This window comes from Phycodurus eques, chromosome 9 (genome assembly GCF_024500275.1).
Source record: "Phycodurus eques isolate BA_2022a chromosome 9, UOR_Pequ_1.1, whole genome shotgun sequence".
Lineage (NCBI taxonomy): Eukaryota > Metazoa > Chordata > Actinopteri > Syngnathiformes > Syngnathidae > Phycodurus > Phycodurus eques.
Genome location: NC_084533.1, coordinates 29743652 through 29759586, shown reverse-complemented (window position 1 = coordinate 29759586; position 15935 = coordinate 29743652). Strand labels below are relative to the sequence as shown.

Below are 15935 nucleotides of genomic sequence, written 5' to 3'. Positions count from 1 at the left end.
GTCTTGCATTTTTGGGTCCTAGCCTCTGTTCCGTTCATGACACTTACAAAAATCTGAGCTCCAGCGCCCCGCGACCCTAACCAGGATAAGCGGTGTTGAAAATGGATGGATGGATAGTTGGACTGATTCAGAAAAATGAATTGAGGTAACAAAAACCCAAATTAATTTTTACAGTGTAGGGAAATCAGGGTTATTTGCAGGTGTAGTTTGTATAAGGTGTAACTACCATGTAGTTAAACGTGAAGCTGCCTCAGAAATGTTGCTTAAACTAGTAGCCCTTCATTCACATCAATCAGTAGCAAAGAAGTCGCTCTCAGTTTCTGGAAAAAAAATGATTTTGCAATGAAATTTGAAAAATGCAAAATAAATTTGTATGCTATTATTCAAATCATCGATTCTAAAAAATATGGGATATCAGGAGTCCTCTGTTATCATATTTGAATCCGTTCATAGCGTCTCCACAAAGCCGCCATTGCATGAAAATGTCAACACAATCGTGTCAGCTCCACACAGAAAGGCCGCAGCCCGGATTCGTACTACCAACCTCTGAACTGTGTTGGGGGTTTTGTTAACCACGCTCCACCGTGCCCCCCTGAAATCCATCCATCCATCCATCCATCCATTTTCTGAGGCGCTTCTCCTCACTAAGGTCGCGGGAGTGCTGGAGCCTATCCCAGCTATCATCGGGCAGGAGGCGGGGTACACCCTGGGTTAAGATTGCTTAGAGTAGTATTTGTAATAATATTTTTTATTTTTATTATTCAAAATAGATTAATCAACCAATTGTTTAATGAGATGAATAAATAATTAATAACACACTGCAATGTTTATTTTACTAATATTTTATTTTATTATTTAAAATAAATCAATTCAGCAATTTTTTTAATGACAAATGAATACAGAAAACAGAAAATGAATACATTTTCGGGGGGAAACAACTGAAAGAATGCAACAAATACTACACGACTTGTGCCCGCCGCGGGCTGTACTTTGCCCAACCCTGTGCCAGGGCTATTGTTACTGGCTCAGTGTAGTGGTTCACATAGCTGCCAGTGCAGTCAAGTGTATCGGAACCATCAGATTCTGAATTCCAATGACCAACTCTGAATTTTATTATCATCATCAAAATATTCACTGTGAACTTGTTATCTTCAAAAAAGGCGTCATATTCATTTTCTAAACCAACAACAACAAAAATACAACCCTTTAACAATTTAAGGGGGGATAAATTAGGGCTGAATTTACAGCTAACTAAGTTAAACTTGAACATAGGCAGAATTTTTGAAGCTGAAAAGTGTACATTGAATGTTTCAATGATGAAAAAAAGTTAGTGTTAATAATAAGCATTTCAAATCTGATATAGTGTATATTCTTGACTTCCCATGCAAGTGGGCCACAAAACAAAAGGAGCTGCATTTGTGCGTGTGTGGCCATAGGGGGCAGAATCGTGTCATTTCTTGATTGTTGAGCAGAGAAGAAGAGAACCGAAGAAGCGCGCAGTTCGCGTCGACGACGTCTCAAACCCCACAAATCTCCTCTTGGTCCATATTTTCTTCTTTTCGAGGCTTAAAATGTACGACCAGGACGAAGGTGAGCCCCTCAACTTGAACATTTGGTCAAGTCGCACACAAACACGAGACGTGTGCTAACAAGAAAGTTAACGTGAGCTCGGGCTCCTATGAATGAAGAACACAATTAACAGGAGCTAACCCTGTTAGCTTAGCTTAACTTAATTTAACCTAGCCTAGCATCGCTTCCGCTAAACAAACAACAGCAAGCACGCAGGCGAACAAGGAACTCCTCACGTTAACCATAACAAGTTCATATGAACGCACGGAGCTTCTTCACCCGACTGAGTACGAAACGAAGCAAGCTGACGGCGCGGTGCGTTGTTGAACGTATAATCTTCCAAACAGTCACATTTGGCCTTCTCGGTTCATTTGTTTACTTGAAATAATCGTGAAACTTTCATGATTATTGGAAGCAAACAACCGAAGTGAGAAGGACATTGACATTTCATTGAAAGCAGTCACACTGGAACGAACGCAAAACATTTTTGTTTTTATTTGCATCGCACAATGAATGAATGCTTTTTTAAAAAAATTGTCAAACATGCAATTGTTTGCTTATGTTACACCAAATAATCAAGTGATCCAGCACCAGGACCAAAAGGCAACTGATAGAAATTACTGGCTGCACGCTTACACAACACTGCATACACTTTTGTTTGATACATCCCATTACATCCAGATATCCTTATAAACATATAATTGCATTACACATAGTTGCACCGACACAACAAACGCACAACATACCAACATAGGGTGCGTTGGGTAGTTTACTGCGGATGCGCTCTGCACCCCGGAACCTTCAGTAACTCAAGAGCGTTGTTAGTGTGTGTCTGGCACTCGATACATGTAAGACTGACACATTCAAAATGGCGGATGTACTGATGTACCCCTAGCAATAGCCAACACGTTCATTCGTAAAGTTATAGAAAGTGGAGGACGGTCAGTCTCTGGGTGCCACGGTCTCGGGGCGCGATGGGAGTATCGGACCCCAAACACTAAGGGGAAGCTAGGACGGGTCTCTTCAACACGCATGCTGTTCCGAGAGCCCAGCGCTGAACTTTTCCAATCTTATTGTTTGACTTTGTATTTTCGAATAAATTGTTAAACTTTCCATCCGGCCTAATTATTGAAATATTACCTCGACTAGAATAAAAGAACCGGGCAATAGAGGTTTGTACGCCTGGCGGGTTATACCCGGGCCGTGACTTTTCTTTCTCTTTTTCTGACCTCTAACACAACATAAACGTTTGTCAAAAACAGTCTATCTTATCTTCTTTTCCAAGCTTTAGAAATTTTGCTATGCCATAAACCTCAAACAGCCCTGTAACCATTTAACCCAAGTTGTATAACATCATTGTCTTCGTTCAGCATATCGTGTACAATATAGGAGAAAATGAGATTCATTTTCCACCTCATTCAAGGCACACATCTCACACAATCTATCCTCAGGGATATTACTGAATCAACCACTTTCAAGGGCCAGAAGGAGAGTACCAGACCTCAACTGAGCAACCAAAGATTTGTTTATTTCACTCATGAATTGTGCCATGAAACGTCACCTCGTGTGTGTGTGTGTGTGTGTGTATGTGTGCGTGTGCGTGCGCGTGCGCGTGGGCGTGGGCGCGTGTACAGATAACCAGTATGATGAAGATGACGACGAGATCACGCCAGATCTGTGGCAGGAAGCTTGCTGGATTGTCATCAGGTGATCTTGCTTTACATTGACATATGTAGTTATAAGAATCGTCATGACTTCAACTAGGGGTCTCCAAAGTTTTTCTTCCAAGGGCCACATACAGCAAAATTCACGGAGCAAAGGGCCACTTTGACATTTTTCATTTATTGAACACACTAAAACAATTCGTTAGTGTCGGAAAAGCTACTCAAAGCTTTAATATATTTATCTTCATATATACTGTGTGTGTATATTAGGCATTACACGATCAGGATTTTTGGGGCGGATCACAGAGTTTAAAAAAACGATCACCGATCCGATCACAAGATGGAGCAATGTGTCTATTTAAATGACCTGTTCATTTACTGTATGTACTTGTGTACTTAATTGCGCAACAAATTATATTTAAAATAAATAATGTATGTTTGTTCATCGATTTATGCCAGTGAGGCATAGAACAAATTAATGGTCTTCTACAACCCGAATTCCAATTAAGTTGGGACGTTGTGTTAAACATAAATAAAAATTAAAATACAATGATTTGCAAAACATTTTCGACCTATATTTATATACACTACTACACTACACTACTCAGACAAGATATTTAATGTTCAAACTGATAAACTTTTTTGTTTTTAGCAAATAATCATTTACTTACAAATTGTTTTTGGAAATGGTGGACGTTGTGTTGTCCGGGCCAAAGAGAAAAAGAACCATCCGGACTGTTATGGACGCAAAGTTCAAAAGCCAGCATCTGTGATGGTATGGGGCAGTGTTAGTGCCAATGGGATGGGTAACTTAAATATCTGTGAACCATTAATGCTGATAGGTACATACAGGTTTTGGAGAAACATATGCTGCCATCCAAGCAATGTCTTTTTCACGGACGCCCTGCTTATTTCAGCAAGACAATGCCAAACCACATTCTGCACGTGTTACAACAGCGTGGCTTCGTCGTAAAAGAGTGGGGGCACTAGACTGGCCTGCCTGCAGTCCAGACTTGTCTCCCATTGAAAATGTGTGGCGCATTATGAAACGTAAAATACGGCAACGGAGAACCCGGCCGGAGTGTTGAACAGCTGAAGCTGTAGATCGAGCAAGAATGGGAAAGAATTCCACCTGCAAAGCTTCAACAATGAGTGTCCTCAGTTCCCAAACGTTTATTGAATGTTGTTAAAAGAAAAAGTGATGTAACACAGTGGTAAACATGACCCGGTCCCAACTTTTTTGGAACGTGTTGCAGCCATGAAATTCGAAGTTCATGATTATTTGCTAAAAACAAAGTTTATCAGTTTGAACATTAAATGTCTTGTCTTTGTAGTGTATTCAATTAAATATAGGTCGAACTTGATTTGAAAATCATTGTATTCTGTTTTTATTTATGTTTAACACCACGTCCCAACTTCATTGGAATTGGGGTTGTATTAGTTGGCAGGAAGTACATACAGGAATTAATGTATCCACTTTTTGATATTTTTGTTTGTTGGTGTGCCGTGAGATTTTTCAATTGGAAAATATGTTCCTTGGCTCCATAAAGGTTGGAAATCACTACTCTAGTCAGATCTTGTATTCTAATCAGTCAGGTCAAACCAACATTCCATGACAGAAATTATGGGTGCTAACGTACTGTAATTAAATTTCTTCACCCACACAGAAACTTTAGAGCATGATTTGAAGGAACAGCGGCATGTTAAGTCCAACCGTTCGTGCTACCGTGAGCTTGCTAGGCTACATAACATTTTATTGCTTGCTTGTGAGCCGTATCGTATTAAAAGTATGTGAACATACCTCAAGCAAGCCTTAAACGAACGTCCTCTCCTGTCCTGAGCACCAGTGACCACCAACACGTTTTTCCCCATTTTGTCGTCATAATATAGTCGGCGTGATCCACTCTTGTTGTTGTCGCCACGGTAACCAGTGTATCCGGTCGCATTTGAGTTGACAAGATAAAGCCCAATGATCGTAAAAAACAGGATGCGGTGGTATCAGAATACACGATTTTATTGCAGTAGTCTTGTCGTATAATGACTGTATTTACTTCCTGCAATCTAATAGAAGACCATTCATTTGTTCTGTCTGTCACTATGCCTCACTGGCATAAATAGTGGAACAAAGCTACATTATTTATTGTAAATATAATTTTATGAGCAATTAAGTACACAAGTATATACAGTAAATGAACAGGTCATTTAAATAGACACTTTCCTCCATCTTGTGATCGTTTTTTTAAAATCGGTGATCGGCCCCAAAAATCCTGATCGTGTAAAACCAGCTCGGTATTAAAGCAAAAAGATTTTGGGATTGCCAAAGGCCCCGTATCCCACTAACATGGATCCACACTGAGCAACATCAGAATACAAGCTCCACATGTAGAAGCAAAACGGGAGCATTCTGTACTAACCTCTTACCGTGTGATAGGTTGAAAATAAGGATGTGAGAGATAAGAACCAACTCCAGTGGAATTGGCCCAACTGTCAAAAACTGTGAATAATTGATGCTTATTATTGCTGTAACCCCCCCCCCCCCCCACACACACACACACACACACAAATAAGAAGGGGATTGGGTAAACAAAAATGTGAATAAACGGGTTTCCACAAAAAATGGGGGATAGGTCCCACAAAAAAATCAGCTAATAGGTCAATTCACGAATGCGGAACTGCAAATATTTAGCGGTCCACCGTACTTGTTCTCCTGTGTTGCCACCCAGTGTAGAAAGTAAGAACTGTTGTACAATGCAGGCAAGCGACACAGGCCGTGTCAAATGTTTATTTTAGTCTACGCCGCAGGCCGCAAAAAATGGACGGTGGGGTGCAAATGACCCCTAGGCCGTAGTTTGGATGGCCCAGCCTTGGATTCAAGGAAGCTTATTGTTTTGTTTATTCAGTGGTGTGGCCTTTTGTTTGCGACCTGTTTTCCAGCTCGTATTTTGACGAGAAGGGTTTGGTGCGGCAGCAGCTGGATTCCTTCGACGAGTTCATCCAGATGTCGGTCCAGAGGATCGTGGAGGACGCGCCGCCCATCGACCTGCAGGCCGAAGCCCAGCACACCTCGGGAGAGGTGGAGGAGCCCGTAAGTTCTGCTCCTCCGACTGCACCTTGTCTTCGAGCAGCAAAGTGCGACGATTGATCGACATCTAATCCATTATCAAATTAATCGATAAGGCATTTCGATAATCGATTAATCGTTTAGAAACTTTTTAAATGTAAAATTGTCCAACTCCTCGAAATTTCAGCTTCTCAACAGTTAAGATGACTAATTTTATTTATCATAATGATAAAGCAGACTGATTATCTTTGTGTTTTGACAAAATAAGACATTTGCATCTTTTATTTGAAACAATTATAATTTTTGCTGATTCTGACAGTCAATTTGTAATACTGTCCTGTTTTTGAATCAAGGGATGGAAATGTGCAATTTTGTATTTTTCTTTTAATCCGATTCATGGAAGAAAATAATTGACAGACGTTAGTTGCAGCCCTAGTGACGAGTTGCAAAAATCAACTCGGGACCTAAATCATGGGTGGGCAAAAATTTTGGCTCAGGGGCCACATTGACTTTTAAAATTTGACAGGCAGGCCAAGCCAGCACCAGATGCTTAAAAATAAAAAAAAAAAAAAAGGGATTGTAGTGTTACTACTTAGATTTATTTTTAAAGGGAACAGTGTTGTTTTATCACCTTTTTTTGCCAGTGCATCAAAGTCTGGTGTTAGTTTTGTTGTGGCAATTCTCAGAACACATCTGAGGTGTTCATCACTTAGCTAGGATCTGGAGGATGTTTTGTTGATGTTCAACACACTAAAGGTCTGTTCACACACGTGTAGATCCAAACGCCACCAGCATCCTCTGTGCCATCTTCTGGATTTTTGGAAATTTCATGAAGCATAAAACTCATTCAGTTTGAGAGTTGAACTTCTGTTTTAAGACCGTATCACATCAGAGATCACTCAGTTTCATCTGCAGCTCCCGTGACACTGTTTCCGAGTCTTGTGTGACTGAATCTTGGATGGCAGTTTGTCAGATAAAGGTGTTTTGCTGAGCCTGCAAGCTTGATTTTTAACCGTCGAGCCGTAGCCATCAGTTCCTGCGTTGATTGGCTGCTAGCATAATCAGCATGCTTGGTAGAAAAGTGACTGCTGATGTTCTATTCCTCAAAAACCGCAATGGTTTCTTAACAAATTAGACATACAGCCTTTGACCGGATTTCAATGAAAAAGTATTTCGTAGTCCAGTCTGGATTAAACACTCAGCACCACTTTTGCCACAGTTACCTTGAAAAAGTAACGTAGTTATTTTTCTGATTACTTGAGCTTAAAAGTAACTGTTACTTTAATAATTTCTTGATTTCAAAATAACTAAGGTAGTAAAAAGTAACTTTTTAGTTACTTTCAGCAGCTGCCAAGTGGCAGGAATATCACTTATCCACAGTACAAAAAAAAGCATGAGCTTAACTGTACCCATTACTTGGTAATGTACGCCACACAAGTTACAGTTACATCAACATGAACCAATAACCAACAACTTAGTGCAGAATTGACATGACCGCACAGTACAGTAAGTACCTAAACATAAACAAGCACACTATTCTCAGTACACTTTTCTAAAGACTCTTAACTGATAGATACATGGATGCCGATTGTGATCCATGAAGGCAACTGTGTGTGCGTTTGTGCGTGCGTTTGTTTACGTAAACGTGAAAGTGAGTGGCGGTTTGCTATTGGGGGCATACAAACACACACACACACCATTGGTCCCATCATCGTAATTTTGATGTGAAGAGCGAGAAAAGGTGACAAGATTACGCAACTGTTTAACGAGCAAAGCCGTGGGTGATTGACGGCAGGGAGAAGCACTTACTTACGTGACCTCAGCTGTGCAGCGCGTCAAACCAGCTCACAGTCCGGACTACATTGGAGTTGAAAGTTCTCACTTTTTATTGGAAATATTATTAAAGGTAAGTATTGTAAGTCCGTCAGTGAGACAGTCCTTAACCTCCATGACCGATTTATGACCTCGCATTTCGGTATGATCTACAATGCATTGCGCACTTAACACGCCAGTTAAACTTTATTCTTTGTGTAAATAAAAAAAAGTAACAATCAAATACACTTTATACAAAGTAAAATAATAAAAATAGTGTGGCGATATTCAAATCGTGCATTTCTTTTTTACTTTTATGGTATTGCACTGTCACTGTGCATTGTAGACTCAACGATCACCTCCCAATCCCTTTCTTCCCTTTACTTAGAAATCATCAGTCTTTGTGAACGGTTAAATGCTGTAGAATGGCTGGAGAGTGAGTTTTTGAGTCGCCAGCAACAAATCACGACTTGCTGAGAAATGTTAAGGACTCAAAAGTACCTGAGGTCTGGTTACTCTCCTGGGGAAAGTAATGCATTACTTTACTCGTTGCCCAAAATGGCGGAATTTGGGAGTAACAAGTTACCTGCATCACTGATCAGCACTCAGTGTTGGCTTTTCTATTCTTTGGTCCACTCGTGGTTGAAGAAGGCTTCAGAGCAGTAGCAGAGTAAAAACAGAATAGCCAAAGTCAAGTCAATGTATCACTGTATGTACTGCGCTACCTGGTGGAACCACGGGCATTACATGACAAGGTCAAATGAATGTAGTCATGATTTTGATATATGGGCGATTCTGTACCAATCTTTGGCGGGGCGGATTGAAATGATCAATGGGCCGGATGGAGCCGGATGGGGCCGTGGGCCGTAGTTTGCCCACCCCTGACCTAGATAGTTCCCTAAAATCTCCACTTTATAAAAATCCCTTTGTGGTGATTTGAGATCTAGTTAGTTCCAAAAATGTTCATTACAAATCTCTTTGTAGTGGTTAGCGAGTAAGAAATGACTTCGTTCGCAAAACATTCATCATTCCCAACTCCCCAAAAAGCTAGAAAGCCACCTTTGATATAGCAGACCTAGTTAGTTCCAAAAATGTCCACTGCAAATCCCTTCAAGTGGTAAGTCACGTTAGCACTTAGAATCAGAATCATCTTTATTTGCCAAGTATGTCCAAAAAGCACACACGGAATTTCTCTCCGGTCGTTGGAGCCGCTCGAGTACGACAACAGACAGTCAATGGACACAGAACACTTTGGAGACATAAAGACATTGACAAAAAACAGTCACTGGGCAATAAAGGGTTAATAGTTATCTGGTAATGCCGGTACATTTTTAAATTTTATTTATTTATTTATTTTTTGACAATTGTGCCAAAAGGTGCAGAGTCTTCTCGCACTTAGCACAGTTCGAATGACTAATATTGTAATAGTCCGGTGCAATGAGCATTGTGCAAAGGGCGCCGAGACTTCAAGGAGTGGATGCAGTTTAAAGTGACGAGTTGCGCGATCATCTGGGACAATGTTGGTTGTGCAAATGGAGCAGATCCTACTCTGGCATGAGTGGCCAGTATTGGTCAACAACAGATCTTATCAAAGGTTTCTAGTGCCGACTTGTCGTTTGTGCTTTGTGCGTTGCAGCCGCGTTACCTGCTGAAGTTCGAGCAGATCTACTTGTCCAAGCCCACCCACTGGGAACGAGACGGCGCCCCGTCACCCATGATGCCCAACGAAGCTCGACTGCGAAACCTCACGTAGGCCCGCCCCCCGTACCTTTTCCACGGCGGCCGTCTTTGCTCGTCTCACCCGCTCGGTGCCCCCGCAGATACTCGGCCCCTCTGTACGTGGACATCACCAAGACCATCATCAAGGAGGGCGAAGACCAGCTGCAGACGCAGCACCAGAAGACCTTCATCGGGAAGATTCCCATCATGCTGCGCTCCACCTACTGCCTGCTCAGCGGCCTGACCGACCGTGACTTGTGCGAGCTCAACGAGTGCCCGCTGGACCCCGGCGGATACTTCATCATCAATGGCTCGGAGAAGGTGCGCGCCCCAATGGCTCAAACTATTACCCTTTCTCAACTTACAGCCGTTTTTTTTGTTGTTCTTTAACATTTTCTTTTTCTTGAATCGTACATCTACAAAGTATTTCTTCTTTTTTTTTCTTTTTCTTAAAAAGCACTTTTAAACTTCAGTATTTACTCGCCTACGGGGGACATCATTGGCGAATGGCAGAGGCAGCTAGCTATTAGGCACAAACCGCTAACGTCGGCGACTTGACTGATTAGAACCGCCGGTGTGAGTCACCGCGTCCGCTGTTTTTCTGCCTCGATAAGCGGGTCTGGCTGATGTGTAGCTCGTTGTTGCTCTGTCTTGTTGTTTCCGTAAATAAATCAAGAGACCAATACATGTCACGTTCTTGCACTTGGGACACTTTATGAAGTAAAAGGGAGGCCCCCGTAGGCGAGTTGATGCGGTGTTCAAAAAGTATATTTTAGTATACATACTACTTTAGATTTAAGTCAACGGCATCAGATGTAAACGATATGCACATTTACAATATAACGGGAAGTTTTGACATCTTGTGTTTCATTCCCCTTTAACTTAGTGAAATGTGGCCCTGTTAAAAACTGGTTTGAGCCATTTCATTTACGCACTTCACATCCGGAGGTCTATGGTGATTCCAAATGCAACTTCCGGTGATTTTAACGTCGGTCTTTCCTTTCCATCTCATGTCTGTTTCGGCCTGAATATAATGTTACTCCTCGGAGGTGCGCTAACTATCGCCAGTGGTTTTCCTGGCAGAGATATTTCATGTGGCCTGTTAAAATGGATTTGAACATCGGATCGACTCTCAACATTTAAGCCTTGTACACTCCTTGTAGTCCAGTGCACAGTTCTTTCTAAAAAGTAAGGACAAACCCATTTTCTTTACAACCACTTTTTTGTTATAACTTTAAGAGTAATGTGTTTTTATGTGCTGCCTTATTTAATAACATTTTCTCTTGTGAACCTGTGGATAGCCACGATCTGTTATTGCTTTTGGGTATGCAGCAGCAAGTGACCACAATGCCGCTGGCATACATTACTAAGCGTGCCTTCCTTACTGTCTGTGTGAGCAAGTTGAATTTGCTCTGTGTTTTGGAGAAAATCTGGGAAAAAAAGTAATGTCAAAATCTAAAAAAATGACAACTGCGTAAAAATGTTCAAAGGCTGCCTCCCAATTTTCTACGCAGTTCAAACTCTGGCTAACGCCGACTCAGCGTTTGATAAGATTTACGTAATGCGTGACGGTGTGTACAGGTGCTGATTGCTCAGGAGAAGATGGCCACCAACACAGTGTACGTGTTCGCCAAGAAGGACTCCAAATATGCCTTCACGGGCGAGTGCCGCTCCTGCTTGGAGAACTCGTCGCGGCCCACCAGCACCATCTGGGTTAGCATGATGGCGCGAGGAGGACAGGTCAGTCTGCGCTACTGCTTTTGAACAATATCAGGACTTCCATACTATATCCGCATAAAGAATATGGTGATTTAAATTAGTTTTTTTTTTTTTAGAACAGGTTTTGACAGTACAGTGGAACCTGGATATAATATAAGATGGAGCAATGTGTCTCTTTACATGACTTGTTCATTTATTGTAAAATACTTGTGTACTGTACACTGAGTACTGTATCCATCCATCCATTTTCTGTACACCTTATCCTCACTCGGGTCGTGGGCGTGCTGGAGCCCATCCCAGCTCAAAATTAGTCTCTAGCATTTTAGACAAAAGTTAAAACATTAATGACCTCTAGGGGGCTTTCAAGGATTGGCCACTGACATAGGTTTAGGTCAGATCAACATTACAACATGACAGAAATAATGGGTGCTAACTAACTGTAATCAAATTACTTTGTTGCAATTAAATTACTTTAATAAATACTGTTAATGACATGTTTACTCTAACTTTCTCACTGTACCGGCTGTATGGATGGGAGTTGTCCAGAGTTTGCGTACGTTTGGTTTTCCTATTTTTGTTTTGTTTTTCTCACGCTGCGTTACTTGAACGCGTCATGCTCCTCTTTGTGTACATTCTTCAGGTGCCCGATCAAATTTGTGTTGAAGCATTTAGATGACGTTCCCCACAACGTACTTCAGTTGTGCACTGACTGCAAATAACTTGCGTGTTGTTTGTCTGAGATGCCGCAAAATAGTCCCACACCGATGACGTGTTTTTAACCGACAAGATTGAAAAAAACTTTATTGGCTGTCAGATAGTTACAGTACTGCGCCACAAGACACGTGACAAGGCTAAAAATAAACTAGCCTTTGGATTCATATGCAACGGCGACGCGGAGTTAAATGTTTTGTGCGGAGCCGATTGACGACGTCATTGATCGGATCGGCGAATTATTACATGAAAGCCGATCAGGAAAAAATGCTAATTGTCGGCCGATACCGACAACACTGATCAGATCGGCGTAAAGTCTAGTCAAAATTAATGACCAGTCGCCTCTGTGCAACTCTTGGAATAAGATTATATTGTGCGTCTGATGCGCTCAGAGCCTCAGCCTACACCGCGCGGAGCTTCAGTCGTCAACTCTCAGTCAATTGTGTGAGTGAAACAATAAAATATGTCTATACCAACATTGAGACTGCTTCCCGGACGAAGGTATTCACACTAGATGAGCCTGCCTCGCTTATTGTTGTGCGTATGTGGCGGCCATGTTGGGAAGGTCGTCGTTACCATGAAGGCAATGGTACGCGACTGTTGTTTACATTTAGACGAACAAAACAACAGCTTTTATGTATTCTGGTATTTGTTTGGCACTATCTGCCCAAATGGGGATATTTCAGCTCCCTTATAACTTGAGAAAACACTGCAGTAAATTGCAGATGCTTTTTTGCTAGTTTTGACTGTGCACACACACACACACACACACACACACACACACACACACACACAGCATCAGAATTTGTACATTCGCATTTTATTTTGTAATTTTTTTTATTGATGTACATACTGTAGTAAAAAAAATCAGAAGTTACTATTTACTCTGTACTTGAGTAATAATTTCACTGCATACTTTTTACTCTTAAGTAATTTTTTGGAGGACTACTATTGACTTACTTGAGTCGCATTTAAGGCTTCTTTATACTCGCGCTCTCCCGCACGCAGTTTGCCTTTATACTCAAGCGCAACCCACGCGCGCTGTTTTGAAAGTGTGCTGCAGTTCTCCTCCAAGTCGGGGGTGTCGCTACGGCTGGTGTTGAATAGGACACCACAGGGTGGAGTTTCCTCTGCATTTTTTTTTTTTTTGCCATTTCCGGTAGCCGTTTTTCCTTTCCTTTCAGTGACAAGGAACAAAGCAACAACAATGGCGACCGGGACAGAACAAATGGACCTAGATGATCAGATGATACGTTTAATTATGCTGCAAAATTGATCGAGAAGGTGGCGACGTAGATGGTATGTAGAACCAATGGGCACGCTGGTACCTCATCACAGCATGTGACTAAAACGGACCAATCACGAGAGATGATCTCCGCGGCGTTCGACGCGCAGCAACTATTTTTGTCGGGTGTGCGGCAAGCTACGCAGACGTGCTGCGCGGGGCAATTCGTCGGTCACGTGATGAAATGCGGGCGTTGTCGGCCGTGCGACTGCGGGAGTATAAAGAAGCGTTTAGGCTTTACACGATCAGGATTTTTGGGGCCGTTCATCGGCGAGTTTAAAAAAAACAAAACAATAACCGATCAACTATCCGATCCAAAGATGGAGGAATGTGTCTATTTATATGACCTGTCCATTTACTGTATATACTTGTGTACTTAATTGCTCAAAAAATTATATTTACACTAAATGTAGCTTTGTTCCACTATTTATGCCAGTGAGGCATAGTGACAAACAGAACAAATGAATGGTCTTCTATTAGATGCAGGAAGTAAATACAGTAATAAGTGTATCCTCTTTTTATGACATTTTTGTTTGTTGGTGTGCCGTGAGATTTTTCAATTGTAAAATATGTTCCTTGGCTCCATAAAGGTTGGAAATCACTGCTCATAACACTTTTCGAGTACTGCTATAGCACACGCCATTTCCTTTGCCAATGCGTTCTCCTCTTTCAGGGCGTGAAGAAGAGCGCCATCGGCCAGAGGATCGTCTCCACGCTGCCGTACATCCGACAGGAAGTCCCCATCATCATCGTGTTCCGAGCACTGGGCTTCGTGTCCGACCGGGACATCCTCGAGCACATCATCTATGACTTTGATGACCCTGAGATGATGGAGATGGTGCTTAGTCAAGGCTTGCCTGCCGCTCGGCGTTCCTCACGGCGCCATCCCGTGACCACGTCTTTCCATTGCGGTCGTTCAGGTGAAGCCGTCGCTGGACGAAGCCTTCGTCATCCAGGAGCAGAACGTGGCCTTGAACTTCATCGGGTCCAGGGGAGCCAAACCTGGAGTCACGAAAGAGCGGAGGATCAAGTACGCCAAAGAAGTCTTGCAGAAAGAAATGCTGCCGCACGTTGGCGTCAGCGACTTCTGCGAGACCAAGAAGGCCTACTTCCTCGGGTGAGCTCAGCGAACATATCTTATTACACCAAACCATACCAAAATCTATATATAAAAAAAAAAAACTACAGTTTTTAACATTAGGGGAAAAAAACAGCAGCATCCAAAGTGAATTTTCATACATGCAAGACCCCATGAGATGTATTAAATGACAGTAATATATGAAATGGGGATGGGACTCTATTAAAACATTAATATAATGAATGAAAGGCTTTGTTATTAAAAGGGTTGGGCATCGAGAATTGAAAACCGATTGGAACCAGGACTAATGTTCCGGTTCTCCCGGAATCGTTCAAATAAAATAAAAAATCGGTTCCCAGTTTCGATGCCCAGTCCGCCCAGCCCGAAGAAGCGGCGATAACCAACGAAGCAGAGCGCGCACGAAGACGTGCTTGTGCCCAGTGGCGGTGGCGAACAAAAGTGGGTCTTGTCTTTGTTAAAATGAATGACCAGTTGCCTTAGTGCAACACTTGGAATAAGATTATATTGCGCAAAGGAGGCTTTCACGATGCGTAGCGTCTGACGTGCTCCGAGCCTCAGCCTACACCACGCGAAGCTTCAGTCAAGTCAACTCTCAGTCAACTGGGTGAGTGAAACAATTAAATACGTCTATGCCAACATTGAGACAGCTAACAATCTAAATGGTTGGTTGCACATTTGCACTGATGGTTTTTAGCATTTAGTCTTCATACCAACGTAAGCGGCAATGACAGCAACAACAAAAAAAAATGCTTAATATTGAGCTAAAACTTCACCGTAGCAACTTTACATCACAAGGAATTGTGACAAAATTCATATAGTTGTCTCACAGTATCACAAACTCTAACCTGGGGTTGAGGTCACTGAGGTGGCTTTTAAAAAGTGGGACCGGAGGGTGTGTTCCAACTACGGGGGCATCACACTCCTCAGTCTATTTAGGGTTGCTGGAGAGGCGGGTTTGTCGAGAAGTCGAATCTCAGATTCAGCAGGAGCAGTGTGGTTTTCGTCCTGGCCGTGGAACAGTGGACCAGCTCTACACCCTCGTCAGGGTCCTCAAGGGTACATGGGAGTTCGCCCAACCAGTCTACATGTTTTTTGTGGACTTGGAGAAGATGTTCGACTGTGTCCCTCAGGGAGTCCTGTACGGGGTGCTTCGGGAGTATGGTGTGCCAAACTCCCTGATACAGGCTGTTCGGTCTCTATACGACCAGTGTCAGCGTTTGGTCCGCATTGCCGGCAGTAAGTCGGACTTGTTTCCGGTGAGGGTTGGACTCTGCCAAGGCTGCCCTTTGTCATCGA

The 15935-nt window shown here is 42.4% G+C and overlaps 1 protein-coding gene across 1 annotated transcript in view; it reads left to right on the top strand.

The window, feature by feature from the left end:
- Window positions 1–1485: 1485 nt before the first annotated feature.
- The window catches only part of polr2b (RNA polymerase II subunit B), a 29280-nt gene continuing 14830 nt past the window's right edge, over window positions 1486–15935 (top strand). The window contains exons 1-8 of the mRNA XM_061685140.1: window positions 1486–1590; window positions 3204–3276; window positions 6168–6318; window positions 9743–9855; window positions 9927–10146; window positions 11407–11565; window positions 14214–14378; window positions 14461–14657. Coding sequence (XP_061541124.1) covers window positions 1572–1590; window positions 3204–3276; window positions 6168–6318; window positions 9743–9855; window positions 9927–10146; window positions 11407–11565; window positions 14214–14378; window positions 14461–14657 — 1097 coding nt within the window. The 5' untranslated portion in view covers window positions 1486–1571. The remainder of the gene's footprint in view (window positions 1591–3203; window positions 3277–6167; window positions 6319–9742; window positions 9856–9926; window positions 10147–11406; window positions 11566–14213; window positions 14379–14460; window positions 14658–15935) is intronic.